Below are 24,951 nucleotides of genomic sequence, written 5' to 3'. Positions count from 1 at the left end.
GTTCCATTCATTACTCTTTTTCGTTTTACTTTAGTTTTTACCAGTGTTGTGTGAAGTTAGTTTTTGTGCCAAAATGCTGAGTTCCAGAGCAAACCCTTCAAAATAAGTCTACCTGCTTAAAACAGGACGGTAAGTTCAAACTTACACATAGACTGGTTCGAGCGTCTGTCTCACAGTTCTGAGGACCGGGGTTTAATCCCCGGCCCCCCCTGTGTGGAGTTTACATGTTCTCCCTCTGCCTGCGTGGGTTTTCTCCGGGCACTCCAGCTTCCTCCCACAGCCCAAAAACATGCGTGGTAGGTTAATTGACAACTCTAAATTGCCCGTAGGTGTGAATGTGAGTGCGAATGGTTGTTTGTTTATATGTGCCCTGCGATTGGCTGGCAACCAGTTCAGGGTGTACCCCGTCTCCTCCCCGATGATAGCTGGGATCGGCTCCAGCCTGCCCGCGACCCTCGTGAGGATGAGAGGTACGGGAAATGGTAGGATGGATGGATAATGAATGAATATTATCCCTGGGCGCTTCACCTGCCCCCTGCTCCAGTGTGTTCCACTAACAAGTGTGTGTGTTCACTGTGATGAGTAAAATGCAGACAACAAATTTTGTGTGCATCCATGCATGTTCATGACAATAAAGGTCATTCTTCTTCTTCTCTTCTTCAGTCAATTGGGTTAGTTCCACACACATTGCCTTTTATTTCATAGGTTTGATATTGCTACTGGTTATAAAGAACCCCGTTCATTTTAGTTTGTGCTGCAGGCTGCTAAGAAAATTGATGTTCATAATTTGGACACCCTCTATTTAAACCATGCAAACGTTTTGACCCAGACCCCTAAAAGAATTGGAATCGAGAATCGTTTGGAATCGGAATCGAACTGAGGAACCGGAGTCGGGACCGGATTCAATGCCTAGCCCTAGCTCCGGCTGTCCTAGGTTGACACGCCTCTGCAACATCATGTGGACATTGGGGGCAGTGCCTCTGGACTGGCAGATCGGGGTGGTGGTCGCCCTTTTTAAGAAGGGAGAGGGTGGGTTCCATCTACAGGGGGAACACACTCTTCTGCTTCCCTGGTAAGGTCTATTCAAGGGTGCTGACTTTCGGAAAGTTGAACCTCAGATTCAAGAGAAACAGTGTGGTTTTCGTCCTGTCCGTGGAACAGTGGATCAGCTGTATACCCTCATTAGGGTCCTCAAAGGTGCATGGGAGTTCCCCAACCAGTCTACATGGGCTTTGTAGACTTGGATAAGGCGTTTGACCGTGTCCCATGTGTGTGTGTGTGTGTGGGGAGGGGGGTGGGGGGGTGATTGTGGAGGACGCTGCGGGAGTATGGTGACCTTGTAACACGGGCTGTTTGGTCCCAGTAAAAACGGTGTCAAAGTTCGGTCTACGTTGCCGGCAGTAAGTGAGACTAGTTTCCAGTGAGGGCTGGCCTCTGCGAAGGCTACCCTTTGTCACCAATTCTGTTCATAAGCTTTATGGACATAATTTCTAGACATAGCCGAGGTGTTGAGAGGGTCCAGTTTGGTTACCTCAGTATTATGTCTCTGCTTCTTGGTTAAGATGTGGCTCTGATGGCTTTATCAAGCCACGATCTTCAACTCTTTCTGGAGCGGTTCGCACCCAAGGGTGAAATTGTTGGCATGAAAATCAGTACCTCCAAATCTGAGGCAATGGTACTCAGTTGGAAAAGAATGGAGTGCTCTCTCCGGGACGAGAAATTGATCCTGTCCCAAGTAGAGGAGTTCAAGTATCTTTGGGTCTTGTTCACGAGTGAGAGGAGACTAGAACGGTAAATCGACAGGCGGATTGGTGTAGCGTCGGCAGTGATGTGTACTCTCGATCAGTCAGTCATGGTAAAGCAAAGCAAACCAAATTTATTTATATAGCGCATTTCATACACAAGGTAACTCAACATGCTTTACATGATTAAAATCATTTAAAAACAAAGAAAAAAAACAGCTTATAAACATTTAAAACAGAAAAAAAAATTAAAATAAAAGTACAATTAAAACAGCGTACAGTGCAAGAAATATCATTTAAAAGTGGAAATACTCTTAAAAGGATGAGAAAAAAGAAGAGTTTTTAACCTGGACTTAAAAACATTCAGACTTGGGGCTGACGTCTCTTCTGTTGGCAGCTTATTCCATTTGTGTGCAGCATAATAGCTAAATGCTGCTTAACCATGTTCACTTTGGACTCTGTCCTCCACTATTTGACCTGAGTCTGTCGATCTCAGAGCCCTATTGGGTTTATATTCCGTTAGCATTTCTTTCATGTATTCAGGACCGAAACCGTTTAGTGATTTATAGACAAGTAGCAGAACTTTAAAATCTATTCTAAAGCTGAAAGCCAGTGCAAAGACTTCAGAATTGGAGTAATATGCTCTGACCTCTTTGTTCTTGTCAGAACCCGAGCTGCAGCATTCTGAATGAGCTGCAGCTGTTTAATGCTCTTTTTGGGGAGTCCAGTCAGAAGACCATTACAATAGTCAAATCTACTTGAGATAAAAGCATGGATGAGCTTCTCCTGGTCTGCTTGACAAATGCAAGCCTTCACTCTGGATATGAGAGTATATATACAGATGGTAGAAGGCAGTTTTAGTAATTGATTTGATATGACTGTTGAAAGTCAGGTCGGAATCTATCAGAACACCAAGGTTTCGGACTTGGTCTTTAAGAGAGTGACTCCAGGTATTTACTAACAGCAAGAAAAGACCCCTCTTTTCTTTATTGCCAAAAACAATTATCTCAGTTTTGTTGTGGTTTAATTGAAGAAAATTTTGGCTCATCCAGTTATTTATATCTTTTAGACAGTGACACAACACCTACTGTGACACAACTGTTGTCGCCTGGAGACACTGCTTGATATAACTGTGTCATCTGCATAGCTATGATAGTCAAAATTAAAGTTCTGAAGAATTTGACCCAAGGGTAGCATATACAGGTAGAACAGGAAGGTCCAAGAACTGAGCCTTGAGGGACCCCATAGGTCATTGCCATTCTATGAGATTGAAAACTTCCAATGGTTACAAAATAACTCTTTTCCTCTCGGTAGGACCTGAACCATTTAAGGACTGTTCCATTTAGTCCTACCCACGTTTCCAACCTGTTCTGCAGTACATTATGATCTACCGTATCAAAAGCCGCACTGAAGTCCAACAAGACCAGAATTGACACCTTTCCCGAGTCAGTATTCAACTTTATATCATTTAGCACTTTCATAAGAGCAGATTCTGCACTGTGATGAGTTTGGAAACCTGATTGAAATTTGTCAAAAAGTCCCATTAGTCCTATTGCTGAGTTGATTAAAAATAACTTTCTCAACAATCTTGGCAATGAACGGGAGATTTAAGATGGGTCTATAACTTGCAAACATGGAAGCGTCCAGCGTATTATTTTTTAGAAGAGGCTTAATAGCAGCTACTTTAAGAGCTTTGGGAAATTCGCCTGACTGAAGTGAGCAATTGATTATTTGCTCCAAATCAGCTAGCACACACTTCGCAATAGCTTTGAAAAAGTCAGATGGTATTGAGTCAAGACAGCTCGTTGATGGTTTCAGCTGCTGAACTGTTTTCTTGACAGTTTTTTTTTTTTTGGGTCAACTCTATCAAATTCTGACATGGTAATAGAGTTTTTCCTGGGTTGCTTCAGATGTAGTATCATTTTATTTTGCTGATTTGTGCTGATATTTAACCTGATGGTTAATGATGATGATTTTTCCACTAAAATAACAAGCAAATTCATTGCATTTATCAGCTGTTAGGAGTTCTGGAGCTTGTCAACCACAATAAACAGAGTGCGAGTATTGTTGAAGTTCTTACTGATGATTTCAGAAGAGTGTTGCTGTCTAGCCCTGATTAACTCTTGGTTAAAATTACAAAGACTTTTTGTAGAGGTCACAGTCAATTTGGAGTTTATTCTCCACTTATGTTCTGCTTCGCTACACTTTGATTTAGAGGTCTTTACCATCACAGTGCTCGTCCACAGTGTTCTAGGTCGCCTCAAGATTGTCTTAGTTTTAATAGGAGCGTCAGCATTCATGACATTTGAGATTTTCCAGGTGAAAGTTCATCAACTGTCTCAGCATTCATAATTTGTGGCACAGCTATGGTCTCCATAAACTTAGTGGCGGTACTCTCATTTATGTACCTTTTCTTAATAGACAGAGGTTTTCTGAACTTTTGGAAGAATCTGTAATTCAAAGAATACACAAAAATGGTCAGAAATAGCCATATCCTTAATGTCAACTGATAGAATTTCAACATTCTTAGAGATGACCAGGTCTAAGATGTGACCTTGAGTGAGGGTTGGACTATTAATATGTTGAGAGAGGTCAAATGTGTCCAGTATAGCAGAGAGTTCTTTTGATTTTTTTCCCATGTTATTGTCAACATGAATGTTAAAGTCTCCCATTATGACAAAATAGTTGTAGTCAGTCCAAATAACTGACAACAACTGAAAAATCCTCCATACATGTTCAATTGTATCTTGGGGTTCTCTCTAAATTATTAAAAGAATAACCTTTGGGTCACCTTTAACTAAAAAACAGGGACATTCGAAAGAGCTAAAATCACCCAGTATAATTTATTTACATTGAAATAATGACTTAAAAATAACAGCAATACCACTGCCTTTTTCCCCTATTCGACACTTGTCCATTAAATAAACATTTGCTGGTGTCGCCTCATTTAAAATGGTATTACAGCTACTTTCTGTTAACCACGTTTCATTTAGTAACAAAAAGTCCAGATCATTGGTTGTAATGATGTCATTAATCAATATTGATTTATTACCCAGTGACCTGATATTGAAAAGAGCTAGTCTCACAGAGATAACTGAAGACAATGGTTTGATAGATTCACATTTTATCATCACTAAGTTTGTAGTTCTACTTTTTTTGTTCCATATTTCTTTGACCAACTTTCTGTCCCATGTAATTACAGGGATGAAAAATACTTGATCTCCGTAGGGGTCGGACTAATTCTGGAAAAGACCCCACAAATATCGGTCAGATTCGCAGATAAAAAAGGAGCTGAGCCAAAAGGCGACACTCTCGATTTACAGATCAATCTACGTTCCAACCCTCGTCTAGCTGTGGGTTACGACTGAAAGAACAAGATCGCGGATACAAGCGGCCAAAATGAGATTCCTCCACAGGGTGCCCGGGCTCTCCCTTTGAGATAGGGTTGAGGCTCAGAGTCTTCTTCCTGTGCATTCATTTTTGTTTCTTTCCTATCAAAAGAATCATGTTGAAAGGCAGCATCTTTTCTTGGCTTTCCAAATCCTGGCTGGAGGGCCTTTTTAAGCTACAGCAACAAGTTAACCTAACATGGGGGAGTAACTCCTTTTTGCACAAAAAGAATTATGGTCTTAAAAAAATGGTGCTCCTGTCATCTGACATTATTAAAACAGCATTCTTAGATCCTGTGGCCACACCAAATGTCACATGGAGGGGTTGCTGGAACTAAAGATAGATGGGGTTGAGCTGCCAGTTAGTTTCCAAGCGCAAACAAACTTCAGGGTTTTCTCGATCAAATGTGGGCTTGACAGTAGACAGTAGTAAATGATAGTGATTTAAAAGCCCCCCAAATAGTTGGATAATACAAGGATAAAAATAAAATATGTGCCAGCTCAGCAACTCCATATATCAGTTGACTATATTGCATGTGATATGGTGTTCATTCACTAATAAGTTCCATAGACACGCTATAGACTTGAATTGCTTATGCTGGATAATAACAATAATAACACAGGTTGTTTTTTCCCCACAAATAACCATTTATTCTTCACAAATTTACTGAAAATTACAGTTCTTTGAAAGTACACATAAAGGTCAGAGAACACAGATACATGTAGCTAGGAGTTACTACTCAGTGCATGGCACATTCTCAGGGAGACGACCCATTGTGAGTCTTTGGCTCGTTGCCTCTGGAGTGGTAAAGGCAGAAAGAGTGCAGAAAGATTAAATGTTGAACAGTTGGCCAGCCAACTTGAGCCTTTGTATTCCAAAATGTGGAGGAGTAAATTAACCTGCTACTATGAGAGACAAATAATAGTCTAAGTTGGGTAGTAATTGTAGAAGCAGTGTTTTTTTTGGTTTTTTTTTGGGGGGGGGGGGGGGGGGGGTTGTATAAAGCCTGGTATGCACTGTACAATTTTCACCATCTCTGATGGAAGATGGAGTCTTGCAACAAAGTATGGACTGCTACAAACATGAAGCAGTGTCTGAAATTTGGAAAAAAAATAATTTCACTGGTTCTCTGACGCTACAATCGCTGACAGAAAACCAACTATGAAATGACTTGAATTTCAATGTCAAATCCTCTATCATTAACAGTAAACACATATGTAAACTTGTAACACTGGCCACACTTTCCTAGTGCTCCCTTTATTTATTGTATTTTCAACATAAGACACTACTATGTGAGCACAAAGTTTTGGCTCAATGTCACAACAACAACCTGAGGTGGACTCATACTAATTGATGCAATGATACTGCGTTCAGACCCTGAAAATCACTCACTCGTCGCCAAGATTTAACATATGTTCCATCACACAGTGTGAACATTTGGAAAATGAATGACTGAAGACTGCAAAAAAAAAATCATACAGTGTAGAGCAGGCATCAGTAAATGCATATACATATCACACTATAGTGTCCAGACCTTAGCAGTGAAAAGGGATTTTTCTAGAAAGATCACACATTAGTAAGCAGTATCCTCACTAAGAATAAAACTCAAATAGTAAACATCAAATGAACAATTATGAAACAGGTCACCAGGTGCCACTCCTACCTTCAAAATAAAATTGTATAATGCATGCCATGTTGTTGTGTTGACATTTCCAGTGTCTTAGCTTTCGCAAGCAATGCTGATACTGGATATATATGTGTGTGTGTGGTGGTTGTGTGCATGTGTGCGTATGTTTGGTTGTGTGTGTGTGTGTGTGCACGCGCGTGCACGCACGTTGTTGTGAAGGCGCATCAGATGTGTGTGCTCTTTGAAATATCATTGCAGGAATGCAGGAGATTTGTATTTTTCATGATGCGCTGTCCGCTCAGTTGTGTTTTTGAGGCTTTATCTTTCTGTCGCTGTCGTCTGGGCGCTTTTCAGTGCTTTCCGAGTTCCCAGGCTGCCCTTGGCTTCTTTGCTGTGAGGTTCAAAAGATAAACATAAATAATAAATAAGACAGCTGTAGTCATATTTCATTGCAGGCATACAGTGCAGTGATCTATAATTTGACTGCTAGGTGTGGGTTATGTTCATTAACATCTCAGAATGTCAAGAAATGATGTGTTGATAGACTAGATTACCAAGGATCTATTGAAAAAAAAACAAGTACATTTTTATTCATTAGGTGCCTTACACTGCTTACTGTAGTTTAACGCACCCTGTAGATATATAGTGGAAAACTAATATGCGCATTATCAGAATCAGAATCAGAATCATCTTTATTATCACACATTCACTGGTATATTCAATGTCTTCAGGTGACCTTAGTATTAATGCCTATGTGATGTTAGGTCTGATGGTCTTTCTTGTTTAAAGAAAGACCTAACAGCGTCAGAATCCATCGTTTTTTTTGTTTTATTATTATTATTATTATTTTAATTCAAGACGAAGAGTAAATGAAGAATGCATAATGCGTGCTATTAACCACCGTGTGTGATGAAAACTGGATCCATTCTTTGATGAGGAGCACTGACAGGCACAGCAGTCTGTTCACTTGTGTGGATTCTAAAGGATCGTGATGCCTCTTTCAAATTATTTATTTACACACCACTCAGCATAGCAAAGGGTGACATAAAGCAAAATACACTAAAACAGCGAAGTCAAACACAATTGCACAAAGGGCCAGTGTGAGTGTCTTGAGCTGTCAAACGGTTCAAGCCATAATGCGTGAGAACCAGCTCATGTGATCAACCTGCTGGAAGGCGTGTGTGAAGAGAAGAGGAAATATTATATTGAACAGGCCAGATGCTGCTCTGTTTTGGTGGCTTCAAGCATATTATTTTGTTCCATAAAACATTTGCACTTCAGGGAAGGCAAATTTGAAGTTCTGACTGAACATGACAACACATAATGAAGGTAGCACTGTGACAGGAATATTGGACAATGTAATGCAGACTCACCCACAGAGACATGAATGCAAATCACCACTAATCAAACTGTTTGCTACAAAATTAATGTTGGAATGATGCTGCACAGACAGAACAAATAGCAGCAGGGAAAATAAGTTGTAAAAGTATTTACTGTATTGTTGCAAACAAAATGGTGTCGAAAATGACACACTATGTCACCTTCTTATGTATAATACTCCATACAGTATATTGGACCATATGCATCACAACCCATTAAACATTTCAGGTGGAAAGGTTAGATGGGACACTATCTCACTGAAAAGTAAACTCTGTCATTACATGTGTGATAACATGTTGTGTAATAGGTATATACGATAATTTGGTGATAGTACATTTCAAGGTTGTAATGGCATCAATAGTTTTTACTTTTCAATGACCAGGATATCCAACTGGATTTTGACTTTTAACATGTTTCCAATCTTGTTGCTATGTGTTTACATGCCAACTGGAAGTAAATATGCCATGAGTTATGCGTGCATAGAGTCCATTTATCAGTAATGTAGGTCAAAATTATTTTAAAATCTTTTTTTTTTTCCATCATCATGTATCATATACAATATAATTGTATTTGCTGATGAGGTCACAATACAAATGATTGAATTAATGACACTAATGTATTGACAAAAAACACTAGTCAGACAGTCACTGCATAGTTTCTGGTATATAGAAATTCCCTCTAAAGATGTTGCTGTATTCTTGCGCAAATAGCATGTGTCAAAAAGTAGAATGGATCCATTTGAAATGCATGACAAGTTCTCCGTTTGACATAATTGTACTGAATTGAAATTAGATGTGTTGTTTTATTGCACCATCTACCAACTCCAGGCATGTGTGACTCCATTCAGTGATATGATGGTAAATAATGTAATAGCAGGTAGGATTAGATATCATAGGTTTATTTTCCATACATTATGCTATACATCTTACTTTTGAAAATTAGTTTTTCAAAGAACTCTTACCAGCTAGAAATCCATTGCAGATGGAACACAATCCATCATACATGGACAAATCTCAATATTAATGCTTTTTTAATTAAGACATTAAAAATTACAGGGCCGGCACGGTGGACGACTGTTTAGCACATCTGCCCCACAGTTCTGGGCACCGGGGTTCAAAACCCGGCCCCGCCTGTGTGGAGTTTGCATGTTCTCCCGTGCCTTGGTGGGTTTTCTCCGAGCACTGCGGTTTCCTCCCACATCCCAAATACATGCGTGGTAGGTTGATTGGAGACATGAGTGTGAATGGTTGTTTCTTTCTATGTGCCTTGCGATTGGCTGACGACCGGTGTACCCGTCAGGATAAGCGGTAAAGAAAATGGATGAATGGATGGAAAATTACAGGTGGCACGGTAACTGACTGGTTAGCACATTTGCCTCACAGTTCTGAGGACTGGGATTCCAATCCCACCCCTGCCGATTTTTTTCCCCTTTAAAAAATTAAATGAACATTTACAAACCAAATCTCACTTTGCATTTACTTGGTTTATCTTTGGGAGGTATTAAAAATGGCTTTGTTATCCAAAATATTTGAGTATGACGAATAGCAAAACAAAATAAAAAATAAATAAAAAAATAAATAAAATAAAAAAATCAGGAAGGGATAATATACTTTTTCACAGTACTATATACAGTAATGTCTTTTCATTTTTGTTCCACCCTTTCATTGTTTTCCAAGTATGAAATCTTTGAAACAAAAGTGTCACATATCATGCTTCATTTTGAGTGTTTTGGCCTCAGTCTCACTTGATGTGGTTCTGGTTGTTTTTTTTCTTCTGGAGCTAATTCCTTTGTCTGATTCTGGAAGCAGTCACTCCCGGTCTATTAAAGGAGAAAGAAAAAAAATGTCTAAGTACAGACGGAGACCTTGGGTAACAACCGTATTAAAAATAATACAGTATTTAAAAAAATTTAATGACAATCATCAATCATGGATTTTTCTCCAAATGACAAATGTGGGTGAACATGTGCAACACAGTGGCTCAGTTCTCGCTTTATTACTCCATCTAAAATGTCCTAGCCTGCTAACGAGCTTGCCAGCTGAGGAGCTAAACAGCTCACTCGACTGTGAAAACATCATTTAAAACATCAGCGCTCTGAGTTGTGTGTGCATTTTCCCCACATGACACACACAGACACACACACACACGCACACATTTGGGAAAATTTGCTGTTTATTTACAACCCCAAATCCAATGAAATTGGGACGTTGTGTTAAACATGAATAAAAAACAGAATACAATGATTTGCAAATTATGTTCAACCTATATTTAATTGAATACCCTACAAAGACAATATATTTAATGTTCAAACTGATAAACTTTATTGTTTTTAGCAAATAATCATTAACTTATAATTTTATAGCTGCAACACGTTGCAACACTGTTTGGAACATCCCACAGGTGAACAGGCTAATTGGGAAAAGGTAGGTGCCATGATTGGGTTTACCACTGTGTTACATCGCCTTTTCTTTTAACAACATTCAATAAACGTTTGGCAACTGAGGACACTAATTGTTGAAGCTTTGTAGGTGGAATTCTTTACCATTCTAGCTTGATGTACAGCTTCAGCTGTTCAACAGTCCGGGGTCTCCGTTGTCGTATTTTACGCTTAATAATGCGGCACTCATTTTCAATGGGAGACAGGTCTGGACTGCAGGCAGGCCAGTCTCGTACTCTTTTACTACGAAGACACGCTGTTGTAACACGTGCAGAATATGGTTTGGCCTTGTCTTGCTGAAATAAGCAGGGGCATTCATGAAAAAGATGTTGCTTGGATGGCAGCATATGTTTCTCCAAAACCTGTATGTACCTTTCAGCATTAATGGTGCCTTCACAGATGTGTAAGTTACCCATGCCATTGGCACTAACACAGCCCCATACAATCACAGATGCTGGCTTTTGAACTTTGCATCCATAACAGTCGGGGTGATTCTTTTTCTCTTCGGCCCGGAGGACACGATGTCCACAAATTCCAAAAACAATTTGAACTGTGGACTGGTTGGACTACAGAACACTTTTCCACTTTGCATTAGTCCATCTTAGATGAGCTCGGGCCCAGAGAAGCCGGCGGAGTTTCTGGGTGTTGTTAATAAATGGCTTTTGATTTGCATAGTAGAGTTTGAAGTTGCACTTACGGATGTAGCGCTGAATTGTATTTACTGACATTGGTTTTCTGAAGTGTTCCTGAGCCCATGTGGTGCTATCCTTTACACATTGATGTCGGTTTTTGATGCAGTGCCGCCTGAGGGATCGAACGTCACGGGCATTCAATGTTGGTTTTCGGCCTTGCCGCTTACATGCAGTGAGTTCTCCAGATCTGTGGGATGTTCCAAACAGGTATTTGATGAGCATTCCTCAACTTTCTCAGTCTTTTTTCCCACCTGTCCCAGCTTTTTTGGGATGTGTTGCAGCCATAAAATTCTAAGTTAATGATTATTTGCTAAAAACAACAAAGTTAATCAGTTTGAATATTCAATATCTTGTCTTTGTAGTGTATTCAATTAAATATAGGTTGAACATCCATCCATCCATTTTCTGAGCCGCTTCTCCTCACAAGGGTCATGGGAGTGCTGGAGCCTATCCCAGCTATCTTCAGGCAGGAGGCAGGGTACACCCTGAACTGGTTGCCAGCCAATCGCAGGGCACATACAAACAAACAACCATACGCACTCACATTTACACCTACGGGCAATTTTGAGTCTTCAATTAACCTACCATGCATGGGAAACCAGAGTGCCCACGCAGGCATGGGGAGAACATGCAAACTCCACTCAGGTGGGGCTGGGGATTGAACCCCGGTCCTCAGAACTGTGAGGTAGATGCTCTAATGATTTGCAAATCATTTTTATTTTATTTTATTAACACAACGTCCCAACTTCATTGGAATTGGGGTTGTACCATAACCACAGCGGCACACGTTATCAATATTCAGGCAGGAGTTGACTTCACCGAACTCATTTTCAGCGTCATTTGATTGACAGGCGAAAGTCTCACAGTCCAGCAGCTCGAGGACAGACCTTATTTTACAATTTATATATAATTTATTTAACCAAGTAAAAGCTTATTGAGGTATAAAATATATTTTTCAAAGCCAAGAGGCAGCAGAAATTATACAGTACATAACACAACAACATTCATACAATAAATAAAAATAAAGAATAAAAAATAACAGTGAGTAAAATGTATGACATCTTATATAAAAGCAGTGAAAAGCCCATATGCTTTCGAATACATACTTTTTTTTTTTTAATTCATTTAAATTTGGCGAGCTTTAAGACATTTTTGGGGGGTCTCTTTAGTGGGTTAAAGACTCTATAACTCTGTGTGGAATGTTTAATATTTGTTTGAAGTCGAATTTTTGTTAACAGAGCCTGGGTCTGTTTTATTTATATATTTTTTATTTATATATTTTTTTATATTACAATGGCAATGTTCAGTACTGTTTATAATTCAAAGTTAATTATTCTTAAGAAGGATGTCCTTGGATTATGCTATAATACCATTTTATCAGTGGCATAAAAAAAAAAAAACCTTTCACGATACTATCATTTATCAAAAAACCCACGCAGTCACAGGGAGAAATGCAAACTCCACAAAGGCGGGGCCGGGGATTGAACCAAGGTCCTCTGAACTGTGAGGCAGATGCTCTAACCAGTCATCCACCGTGCCACCGGGAAACAAATCATCCTAAAAACTTGCTATTTTTGCAGGCCAAAACATTAAGTGCAAGATAACACAAAAATAATATACAAACAGTACAGTACAGTACAGTGTAATGGGGCCGTATTGGGGGGGGGGGCACATGCCAGTGCAAACTGAAGACGGGTCTCTAGCCCGGAGAAATGCAGAGGGTTGCGTCAGGAAGGGGATCCGGCTTAAAAATGTTGCCAAACAAATACAAGTGTTCATCCAAAAAATTCCGTACCAGATCAGTCGTGGACTGGGTTAACGACATCCGCCACTGGCACTGTTGACATACATGGTGCCGGTGGAAATTTAGCTATTGTGGCTCGAAGACGAAAGAGGTGGAAAGTGGATTCTTAGGCAGAAAGAGAAGAGGAAAACACAGGCCTATAACTGAATGTGGGGACTTCGAATGTTGGGACTATGACTGGAAAATCTCGGGAGTTGGTTGACATGATGATTAAGAGAAAGTTTGATATATTGTGTGTCCAGGAGAGCAGATGGAAATGCAGTAGGGTGAGAGGTTTAGGGGCAGAGTTCAAATTATTTTACCATGGTGTAGATGGGAAGAGAAATGGAGTCGGGATTATTTTAAAGGAAGAGTTAGCTAAGAATGTCTTGGAGGTGAAAAGAGTATCAGCCCGAGTGATAAGGCTGAAACGTGAAATTGAGGGTGTTATGTATAATGTGATTAGCAGCTATATCCCACAGGTAGGATGTGACCTTGAGATTAAAAGAGAAATTCTGGAAGGAGCTAGACAAAGTAGTTCTGAGCATCCCAGAGAGAGACAGAGAGAGAGCCGTGATTGGTGCAGGTTGTAATGAACATGTTGGTAAAGGAAACAGGGGTGATGAAGAAGTGATGGGTAAGTTTGGCATCCAGTAAAAGAACCTGGAGGGACAGATCCTGTTAGACTTTGCAAAAAGAATGGAAATTAGTGTAGTGACCGCTTTCTTCCAGAATAGGTAGGAAACTAGGGTGACATATAAGAGCGGAGGTAGAAGCATGCAGGTGGATTTGGACGATGTAATCTGAAGGAGGTTACTGACTGTAAGGTAGTGGTAGGGGAGAGTGTGCCTCGACAGCATAGGTGTGTAAGATGGTGTGATAGTGGTGTGTAAGATGACTCTAGTGGTGAGGAAGAAGATTGAGGAGACAAAGACAGAGCAGACAACCATGTGGTGGAAACTGAGAATGAAAGAGTATTGTGCGGCTTTTCGAGAAGAGGTGAGACAGGCTCTCGGAGGACTGGAGGAGCTTCCAGAAGACTGGACCACTACAGCCAAGGTGCTCAAAGAGACAGGCAGGAGAGTACTTTGTTTATCTTCTGGTAGGAGAGGGGGAAAGGAGACTTGGTAGTGGAACCTCAAAGTACAGGAAATCAGACAAGGAAAGAAGTCAGCTAAGAAGAAGTTGGACATCGAGAGGATTGAGGAGAGGAGAAAGGAATATATGGAGCTGCGACATAGGGTGAAGGCAGAGGTGGAAAGGCCAAACAAGAGGCATATGATGAGATGTATGCCAGGTTGGACACTAAAGAAGGAGAAAAATATCTATATACAGGTTGGCCAGACAGAGGCACAGAGATGGGAAGGATGTGCAGCAGTTTAAGGTAATTAAGGATAGAAATGGAAATGTCTTGACTGGTGCCAGTAATGTGCTGGATAGATGGAAAGAATACTTTGAGGAGTTGATGAATGAAGAAAATTAGAGAGAGGGAAGAGCAGAAGAGGCAAGTGTGTTGTGGACCAGGAAGTAGCAATGATTAGTAAGGGGGAAGTTAGAAAAGCAGCAAAGAGGATAAAAAATGGAAAGGCAGTTGCTTGACATACCTGTTGAGGTATGAAAGCATCTAGGAGGAGACGAAGGTGGCTGTGGAGTTTTTGTCCAGGTTGTTTAACAGAATTCGAGTGGGTAAGAAGATGCCTGAGTAGCCGCACAATACTCTTTCATTCTCAGCTTCCACCACATGGTTCCGCCACATGGTTCTGCCTGGGCAGCCATGGCCCAATGGTTAAGACCATCGCCTGCCACCGTGGGGGACCTACTTTCAAGACCCCGACTGGACCATCCCCCAGACTCACGGCTGTGGTGTCCTTGAGCAAGACACTGATACCCAGAAATGCTCCCCGTGCGCTTCAGCTGCTCCAGTGTGTTCCACTGACGTGTATGTGTTCACTGTGATGGGTTAAATGAAGAGAACTAATTTCGTGTACATGCATGCATATTCATGACAATAAAAGATGATTCTTCTTCTTCTTCTGACGAATGGAGGAAGAGTGTGCTGTGCCCATTTTCAAAAACAAGGGTGCTGTGCAGAGCTGTGGGAACTATAGAGGAATAAAGTTGATGAGCCACACAAAGTTGTAGGAACGAGAACTGGAGGCTAGACTCAGGACAGAAGTGAGTATTTGTAAGCAACAGTATGTTTTCACGCCGAGAAACACAGAAGCATTATTTGCCTTGAGGGTGTTGATTGTGTTAGAAGTGAGAAGGGGAAGAAGTACAGAGAAGGTCAGAAGGAGCTACATTGTGTGGAGGACTTTAAATACTCGGGGTCAATAGTCCAGAACAATGGTGAGTGTGGTAAGAAAGTGAAACGGGACCAAGCAGGTTGTAACAGGTCGCGGAAGTTGTCAGATGTGTTATGCAAGAGAAGAGTCTACTTGGATGAAGCGGAAAGTTGATAAAACAGTGGTAAGGCCAGCCATGATCTACGGATTAGAGACAGTGGCACTGAAGAGACGACAAGAAGCAGAGCTGGTGGTGCCGGAAATGAAAATGTTGAGGTTCTCTCTCGGAGTGACTAAGTTGGACATAATTAGAAATGACTTCATCAGAGGGATGGCCAAGGTTAGATGTTTTGGAGGCAACGTTAGAGAGAGCAGACTTCAATGGTTTGGAAATGTCCAGAGGAGAGATAGTGAGTATATTGGTAGAAGGGAATGTTTGTAGTGAGGGAAGACATGAGAGCAGTTGGTGTTAGAGAGGAGGATCCAGGAGATAGGCTTACATGGAAAAGGATGACGCACTCTGGTGATTCCTAACGAGACAAGCTGAAGAAGAAAATTGTACAAACAGTATAAAAAATAGAGTAACAAATGTAGGAAAAATCTGCACTATAGCAGGACCCCGAAGCAAGAACCATGATATAGCGGAGGATTACTCTATCTATATTCCGCAATGATAAGTTGCAGGGAGTTATTGGTTCCCGGGCTGGCACTCATTGTTTCCAGACATGTGCATCCTGGGACTCACATAAGCTCAAGCGTAAAATGATGTATGCACTATGTCAGACTAATGCCATAAAATCCTGCCGTGTCTCAGTCAGAACATCGGAAACACTACAATACATATTACGATATCACCATATTCTTTTATGAACATTAGTCTAATCTTGGCAAATCAAGCTGTCGGGGGAGGCCGGAAAACGTGTCAATCCTACTGGATAGACAGTGACAGTTACCATACAGGCAACAACAACAATTATGGAGGAAGAGGTGCTAGTTTTGACTGCGACAATGTTTTGTGTTGAAAAAAAATGGACAAAAAGGAGAAAAAAAAAATTTGGCGGTGTCCCTGGATTCTCTGGAGAGAACGGTTTGGGATGTCTATTCTTCAAGGAGAACTTGAGGTAATGTTGACTTGCTTTTAACACTGCTAGCAAGCAGGCAATATTTTTCAACTTTTTTTTAGGTGGTCATGATAGTCGTCACACATCAAAAGTGCAAGTATAAGTCCAGCAGGTTTTCTTCAAATTCTTTGTTCCACTGATCTCTCTTTTTATTCACCATCGCGCATGCGAATAAATGTTGACAAAGGCGACCAGGGGAGACGAGGTGCCACTGCAAGATGCAATCCTCTTGGTTGATATCAAGGTGCTATGTCGCAGGCTTATCTTTGATATGTCACACTACACTGAAGATATTAAAAAAAATAAAAATAAATAAAACATGCTTTTCAGACTTTTCATTTTGGCATTAGAGGATTTATCTGACGTAAAATTGTTGATTGTGGATTATGTCCCCTCCCCCTTCTGAGGACTCCCTTGTTCTCCTGGGGGACTTCAATGCTCACGTGGCCAATGACAGTGAGATCTCGAGGGGCTTGATCGCGAGGAAGGTTATTTAAAAGTGTTGTGGAAAAAAATATTTTATTGAGACCTATATCTAAATAATATGTTCATATTTGAAACTAATTAATTATAATGCAGAAATATTTTAAACACACACCGTTCAACAAAAGAATAACATAAATATTTAAAGACCCAGTAAAGTTATTATTATTATTATTTTTATTTTTTTACGAAAGTTCATTAAATATGTTTGAAGGTAAGTGTAAAGACTGAGAACAATTTAGTACTGAATTGTTGAGATTTAGCATTCAACTCTTTTTCACCATCTCAGTCGTCCAGACTTTTGGAAATGGGAATTTCCTCTCGGACACTCTGCCATAGTCTTCTGACGCCAATGTCTATCAATGTTTGTCTGTAATACCTCTTGATAGCCACTTGTCAAAAATCCTCACGGTCTTGTTTACTCCTTTTGGTCTAAAGAGGTTATTGAGCAGCTCTTTCACAGCTGGACAGTCACAGTTACCTGAATCCTAGTTTGCCACTGACGCAGCAAATTAACTGAACTTTGAATAGTGAATGTCATTCATTTTATATCTTCTTATTTGCACTAACTGCTTTCACAATTCATTTTCAATTCAGCACAGCATTTAGCTGCAGATTTCTTTTTTTTACAAATGAAGCCTTCCAGCAGAACAGTGTAGAGTGTAGTTGGGAGTGAAGCGCTTTTATGCTGTACGTGTCAATTTTCAAAGTTATACCCTAAGAATTCCTTCCATCCATTCATTATCTCTGAGAGCTTATTCAGTGCAGGGTCACAGAGAGCTAGAGCCAGCAGACACTGGCCAAGAGATGGCATCACACTGGGTAGTTAACCACTGACCTTGAATTACTTAGGCTTACCTGATCAGTCTTTGCTGTTACAGCTATAATACTTAAGTTCTGTCGCCCTCCCAGGCTGGCATTTAGTATTACAACAACAGAAACCCTTCGATATGAATTAGGTGGCGCCTTGTATGTGATCAATTCTACAACATTTTCATTCTGTTTTGAGGGACAGCCAATGGGGAAAGAAGATGGATACCTCAGAAGAGGTAATCATTGTAAATTCCCTTTTATTGCTCCGTTTTGTGGATGCATTGCTTGAATGTTGCTGAACTGGATTTCGGTTGCAGCAGAGGCCTGTTTTGTTTTTTCCTTTCTGCATTTGTGATTAATATATAAGATTGCATTTGTGCATGGATTGTTCAATGCGTGCATTTTACATCAGGCACCTCGTTGGGTAGTTAAGGATCCTCGGAAAGAGGTTTTGTACGTGCAGAGCATTTATTATTATTGTTTTCATTTAGACAATAATAATAATTGTATAATAATTTTTTGATTCAGAAATGCAAAATAATGTCTATTGAGCTTTTTACAAAAGCCATGCTCCGCCATTTGCTAGGTAAAATGCATAATTTCCATGCCGTCATTTCAATGCAGTCTTTTAACGTGCACCACTAAGTGGGCCAGCGCGGTTAAGGAATCGGGTATTCACTAAATATAGATGAAAAAATATAAAATTCGGAAAAATACAGAAAGATGTTAGAGGAGTCTTCGCTAGAGGAGGCCTGGGTGAAAAAGACTTTTCTTTTCAACATAAAATAATTACATACTACAGGTTTAAGTGCAAACCGTCTCAATAAAAGACAAAATACATCTTTACATTCACATTCATTGCACATTATTGATAATCACACATACAGATCTATACATCAACTCATTGGAATATAAAAATAAAAGAAAATATGATATTCATCAGACCTTTATTCAGTACTTCCACAAAGTTTATGGATAATGACAAAATACATTTTTAAATCCTGGTGAGGTATTTGAATAGATGCTAGTGTATTCAGGCTCTTGGGTTGCATGGTGGTTTAATTACTGTTAAGGCTCACCTCCTCCATCTGGCACTTTTTAACTCCACCACTTTCTCTCCTCATTACGTTTATGGGGGGGTTGCTGGTTGTGACGACTCTCTGAACTTTGGAGATATCCTATTAGGAAAAAGAAAAACATTTTAGCTCGGGCTTGAAAATAAAATGCAGAAATGGCTTATTACCTGCACCAGTGAGTCTGACGATCCCGAAATGTAAACACATCTGACTCATAATGGTTTTGTTTTTCTTGCTCTATTAAATTAATTTATAAAATTAAATCAATCAAATGTATTTGTACAAAAAAGAACAGTGGTGCTGTACAAGAATCATTCAAGGGATTACATTGAGGATAAGGGGCAAAAAAACTATCCAACTATCCAAAATTGTATTTCTAAGTTTATTCTGAGCCTTGTACACATTTTATTCTCCCTTGAAAGGTGATGTTGAGGAAAGATTAGTAATGGTGTCAAACATCAAATTACAAAAAAAACAAAAAAACCTCAGGATGTCACTCCTCAGGATGTCACTTTTAAGTTGACCTTTGAATTATGCTTTTTTTTTTGTATAATGGCTTTCAGTTAAGATTGTTCCACCATTTTTTTGCATAGAAATCCGCATACAATATAGGACTACAACTCATATTTAATGACTGATTTTGCCACTGATTCTTTACCAGCTAAATAAGAACTATGTTGTCAATCACCAACTTGAAACCTGGAGGTCTTCTTCAACAAACAACATAGAGCTCTGCAGTGGAAATACATGTTTGATGGACAATTCAGCCAGTGATACATATTAAAAGGATGACATATTAAACATTTTCTTAGTGGTTTAGCTATGCAGTGTTGACAGTACATTAGAAAGAATAGGGAAATTCCAATCATATTAACAAGTCAAAATAATAAAGTCACAAAGTAGGAATATAATATAATAATAACAATAAGCAGTTTTGTAATTTCTAACTTGTTTCTTCCTCACAACCCTGTCAGTTTCCCTTAATATATAGTGTGTGCTGAAGTTTTTTTAAATTTGTTTTTTTATTATTATTTTAATTTTATAATGGCGTTCATAGAGGTCACATCTGTTAAATGTGTTTTTAGTTGCAACCCACAAGCATTGAATGAAAAGAAAAAACAGAAAGCTACGATATAGAAGTCACAAAGCTGATGCTGTTTTGTGTTTTTGTCTTTACCCTAATGCTAACCCTAACCAGACTAAATATATGATTGTTTTTTAAGGAAGAAGTAATTCTAGAAGGGAAATCAATGTTGACATATATGTTTTAAAGAGACTGCTTCTCCAAAGCAGAGTCGAAAGAAGCATCCACAGCATAAAGAGACACTGATCCAAACGTAACCCTACTGCTGAGCGCTATTATATTGCAGTTTACTTCACTGAGCCAAAAATGTCTAAATATATATAAAGCAAAACACTTTTTAGATGAATACAGGCAATTTTAAAGTCACTGTCAAACTTTGTCTTTTTTTTGGATGGGGGGGTGGGTCATTTCAGTCGAGAAGCTTTTTGGAAGAGTGGCAGTTTGGGGGAAGGGTAAGCATGCATTTCATGCATTATTTCTAACCTCTTGACAGCAGCCATCAGAATCAGTTCACAGTAGTACAGCAATAGAGGGAGGAATATATTTTAAAATGCTATTTTTGTTCATGTGTTAATAATAATTAAAAAAATAGACTACTGTATTTTCCGGAGTTAAAGTCGTACCAGCCAAAAAATGCATAATAAGTAAAAAAACACAAGTTGCATTGTAGTATAAGTCGCATTTTTATCAATTTATTTGATAAAATCCAACACCAAGAACAGACATTTATTCTTGAAAGGAAATTTAAAATAAAAAGAGAACAACAGGCTGAATAGGTTTACGGTATGCTAACGTAACACATTCAGCTAACGTTACATGATGCATAAACAACGAACTGAGAACGTACCTGGTATGTTAATGTAACATATTAACAGTTATTCAAATAACTATAGCATAAAGAACATGCTAACAAGTTTACCAAACCATCAGTGTCACTCCAAATCACTAAATCCAATTTCATCCTCGGTCTAATTTCTAAACAACTCCGCCAACTCCGGAGGTAGACGATGCGGCGCTTCCTCTCCTACGTTGCTTTCGTCAGACTCATTGTCAGTTGCAGGTACAGATACACAGGCCTAGAGCGCCATCATGCCATATATATATATATATATATATATATATATAATAAGAGTAGACTCAGAAATTCAAAATTATACCCTAATGCAAGTATTCCTAACGTAAAACACACTCAAAAAACATTTTTATAAATTGTAGGAGAAGAGCTATCCCAACTGATTTCTTCTCCAAGCACAGTGGTCCAAGCTTTTAAAACATCTTCCATTACTTTGATCAAAATTGCATGCTATTGGACCACAAGCTGTAGCTCTCTCCCTCTTAAATATGAAGCAACTTCCATTGCAATCTTGCTGATCTCACACGAATGAATCTTTCACCAGCGAGTGGAGCTTTGTGAACGTGGGAGAGGCCAAGTCCATGAGAACCCCTATTATGGCATCCATTAGAGCTTAAACTCATTCTGTTAATTCAAACAAGAAACAGACTGGTGTCACTGAGCACTTGAACACACTACAATGCACTTATTCTCTTTGGATGTCAAATTCTGAGTCTACTCTTAAGTGTGCTTATGAAACACAAATATCATCTGGTGGGAAATTAGCATTCTCTGTTTGAAGGAAGCGGCACGGTGGGCGACTGGTTAGAGCGTCCACCTCACAGTTCTGAGGACCCGCCTGTGTGGAGTTTGCTTGTTCTCCCCGTGCCTGCGTGGGTTTTCTCCGAGCACTCCGGTTTCCTCCCACATCCCCAAAACATGCATGCTAGGTTAATTGAAGACTCTAAATTGCCCGTAGGTGTGAATGTGAGTGTGAATGGTTGTTTGTTTCTATGTGCCCTGCGATTGGCTGGCAGCTAGTTCAGGGTGTACCCCGCCTCCTGCCCGTTGATAGTTGGGATAGGCTCCAGCACGCCCGCGACCCTAGTGAGGAGAAGCGGCTCAGAAAATGGATGGATGGATGGATGTTTTAAGGAAGATTTATTTCCCCCAAACAAATTACCAACAGTAGCAATACAGTACTTGCAATGTCATTTCAAAACAATGACTGTCAATCTATTTGTGGAACAGACTGATCACAAACACAACTGCCAATGTCGTCAATACAAAAAAAACACTGAATTATGTTTTTGACCTTTTATGATCATCAGGATCCTGTTCTTCAGTGCAGTTCAAAAGATAGTATTATAACTAAGAGAAAATATACTGTAAGTAGTAGGGAGCCTAAGGAAGGCAGAGCTGATAGATCGGTTCTTCTCTGAACTGGCTCATTATGAGTCAACTCCCAACTCAAACGTTAGTGATTTCCCTCCCTCCTTGCCAGCAGTGCTGAGAAGGATGGTGAGAGAATCGTAGCTTCAAGTTGCAGCCATGTAAGAACTTGAATATATGCTCCTTTAACTAACTGCTGCTGTTTTGCCTTGTTTGTTTGTGTGAACTGTTTCCTTGATTTAATGCCTTACTTACATTTGAAATGACATGTATTGCATGCCGGCACGGTGACCGACTGGTTAGGGCGTTCAATCCCCGGCCCCGCCTGTGTGGAGTTTGCATGTTCTCCCCGTGCCTGCGTGGGTTTTCTCCGGGTACTCCGGTTTCCTCCCACATCCCAAAAACATGCATGGTAGGTAGATTGAGGATTCTAAATTGCCCATAGGTGTGAATGTGAGCGTGAATGGTTTTTTGTTTATATGTGCCCTACGATTGGCTGGCGACCGGTTCGGGGTGTACCCTGCCTCTCACCTGAAGATAGCTTGGATAGGCTTCAGCACGCCCGCGACCCTAGTGAGGATAAGCAGTACAGGAAATGGATAGATATTGTAATCAAATTACTTTACAATAACAAATACTGTTAATGACAAGCCAACTCTAACTTTCTCAATGTCCCGGCTATATGTACGGGTGTTGTCCAGCTTTGTTTGCGTTAGCCTTCATTGGGTTGTTAGCTTTTCCCCTTCCATGCTGCATTGCTTGAATGCGGCATACTCCTCCTTGTATACATTCTTCAGGTGCCCGATCAAATTTGTTCTATTGAGGCATCTAGATGATGTTCCCCCAAGAGGTACTTCAGTTTTGCGCAGATTGCAAATGACTTTCGTGTTGTCTTTCTCAGACACCGCAAAAAAAGTCCCACACCACCAACGTGTTTTTTCACCAACAAGATTAAAAGAAACTGTCAGGTATTTACAGTACTGTTTCACAACACACACGACAAGGCTAAAAATAAACTAGCTTTTGGATTCAAACATACACGATGGTTCAGTGGAGTGAATGTCTTCTGCAGAGCCGATCAATGATATCATTGATCAGATTGGCAAATTATGACATGAAAGCCAATCAGTCGATCTGCATAAATTGCTAATTATTGGCCGATACTGATGCAGATGATCAGATCAGTATAAAGGACTAATGAAAACAACCTCAATTTTCATGATTTCGGATCTATGAAAAATATAATGAGCATTTAAAAATCATAATATGTTCACCAAAAAAAAGCATTTGTAGCACAGCATGTCTACCAAATTGTAGGAGCCCATGTGTTCTATTGTTCCCAAACAATGATGCAGTTGTGGACCATTCTACTCCTCCGTGAATATTGAGTGCAATTATGCGCTGTTTCAAACATGTAATTTTCGGAGAATTTGGCAAGGATTTCAATGAGATCTGGCACTCCTCCATATAAGCAGACTGAGTGGACAGATGGAGCACCCTAGCAATCTTTACAGCAAGGGCTGACTTAGATTTATCAGACAGCCAGTCAAAGTGTACAGCGCTTAAAGGAGATAATGGAGATAATAGAGCTAGAATCCTCCCCCACATGTGGAGTGCAGCTATTTTTAATGCAAATGAAGACGTCGCCGTCGTGCACAAATCCAACTCTTATTTTGTGTGCTTTGTGTCTTTTTTTTTGTGAATAAGTGGTACACAAGGAGAAAAGGTTGCAAAAAATACACCTTTTTATGGGATTGTTCTGTTTGAAGTGTTTGAATGTGAGCACAAAAGCTTCAGTTGCATGCTATTGATTTCACTAACACTGGAGGGGATAGTGAAACTGAGACATGATAAGGAAAAGAAATGGGGGGGGGGGGGGGAAACCCATCTTCGTAGCATGTCAAATCTCTGAGGCACCAAACTGAAGGGACACAGAGCAAATTGTGACTGCTTTGACGTGAGAAAAGCCTCTTAAAGACAGAATTGCTCACCAGAATCATGGCAGATAAGGCACAGCAGTACTGTGGCCGACATGATGATTTCAAAGTGCCTGCAATGGCTGCTTTTCAGAAATCAGAACTAACGCAATCTCTGATTGGGGTTGACACGACTGCTTGGTACAGGGAACATACCGTATTTTCACGACCATAAGGCGCACTTAAAAGTCTTAAATTTACTCCAAAATGGACGGGGCACCTTATAATGCGGCATGCCTTATGTGTGCACCGAGTTCCAACATCAATAAATGTTGTGTGTGTTTTTTTTTTTACCGCTTGACTGACTGGGAGCATTTCCTGTCGACATGTTGCTTATACAGAGGAAAAGCGGACGTGGCTGAGGACAGCATGCGGACGTAAAGGGAGAAGGGTGCGTGAAGGAGGACGCTAAAGCCACGCCCCCACTAGGTATATAGCGCTGGGGTGTGCAACAACATCGCTTTGGCTAAGGACCCCCGAAAATGGCACCTATGAAGAGACATGTTTACGAAGCACAGTTTAACCTGCAAGCTATCAGTTACGCGGAGGAACATGGGAATCAAGCAGCCGAAAGAGAATTCAAGATAAAGAAATCCATGGTTTGCAAGTGAAGGAAGCAGGAAAACGAGTTTCGCCAAGTCAAGAAGACGAAGCCGAGTTTCCGCAGAAACAAACGTCTCTACAGTCACCATTCGACTGAGGGCAATAACACTTGCAGAAGAAATGAAAATTGAACATTTTCAAGGAGCTCCATCTTGGTGCTTTCGTTTTATGAAACGGCGCCATTTATCCATCCGGGCAAGGACTACCGTGGCGCAGCAACATCCAGCGGATTACA

At 40.1% G+C, this 24,951-nt stretch overlaps 1 protein-coding gene across 2 annotated transcripts in view; it reads right to left on the bottom strand.

Annotated features, from left to right (window-relative positions):
* Nucleotides 1–5,772: 5,772 nt before the first annotated feature.
* luzp2 (leucine zipper protein 2) overlaps nucleotides 5,773–24,951 on the bottom strand; it is a 195,020-nt gene continuing 175,841 nt past the window's right edge. Inside the window, exons 10-12 of one of the 2 annotated variants that reach the window (XM_061702713.1) lie at nucleotides 18,833–18,931; nucleotides 9,884–9,958; nucleotides 5,773–7,150 (exon numbers count right to left, since the gene is read on the bottom strand). In XM_061702713.1, coding sequence (XP_061558697.1) covers nucleotides 7,058–7,150; nucleotides 9,884–9,958; nucleotides 18,833–18,931 — 267 coding nt within the window. In that variant the 3' untranslated portion in view covers nucleotides 5,773–7,057. The remainder of the gene's footprint in view (nucleotides 7,151–9,883; nucleotides 9,959–18,832; nucleotides 18,932–24,951) is intronic. The other variant, XM_061702722.1, reaches the window with a different exon arrangement.

The sequence above is a fragment of the Phycodurus eques genome, chromosome 2, assembly GCF_024500275.1.
Source record: "Phycodurus eques isolate BA_2022a chromosome 2, UOR_Pequ_1.1, whole genome shotgun sequence".
Classification (NCBI taxonomy): domain Eukaryota; kingdom Metazoa; phylum Chordata; class Actinopteri; order Syngnathiformes; family Syngnathidae; genus Phycodurus; species Phycodurus eques.
The sequence above is the reverse complement of the archived record's forward strand: the minus strand, read 5'-3'. Positions and strand labels throughout refer to the sequence as shown.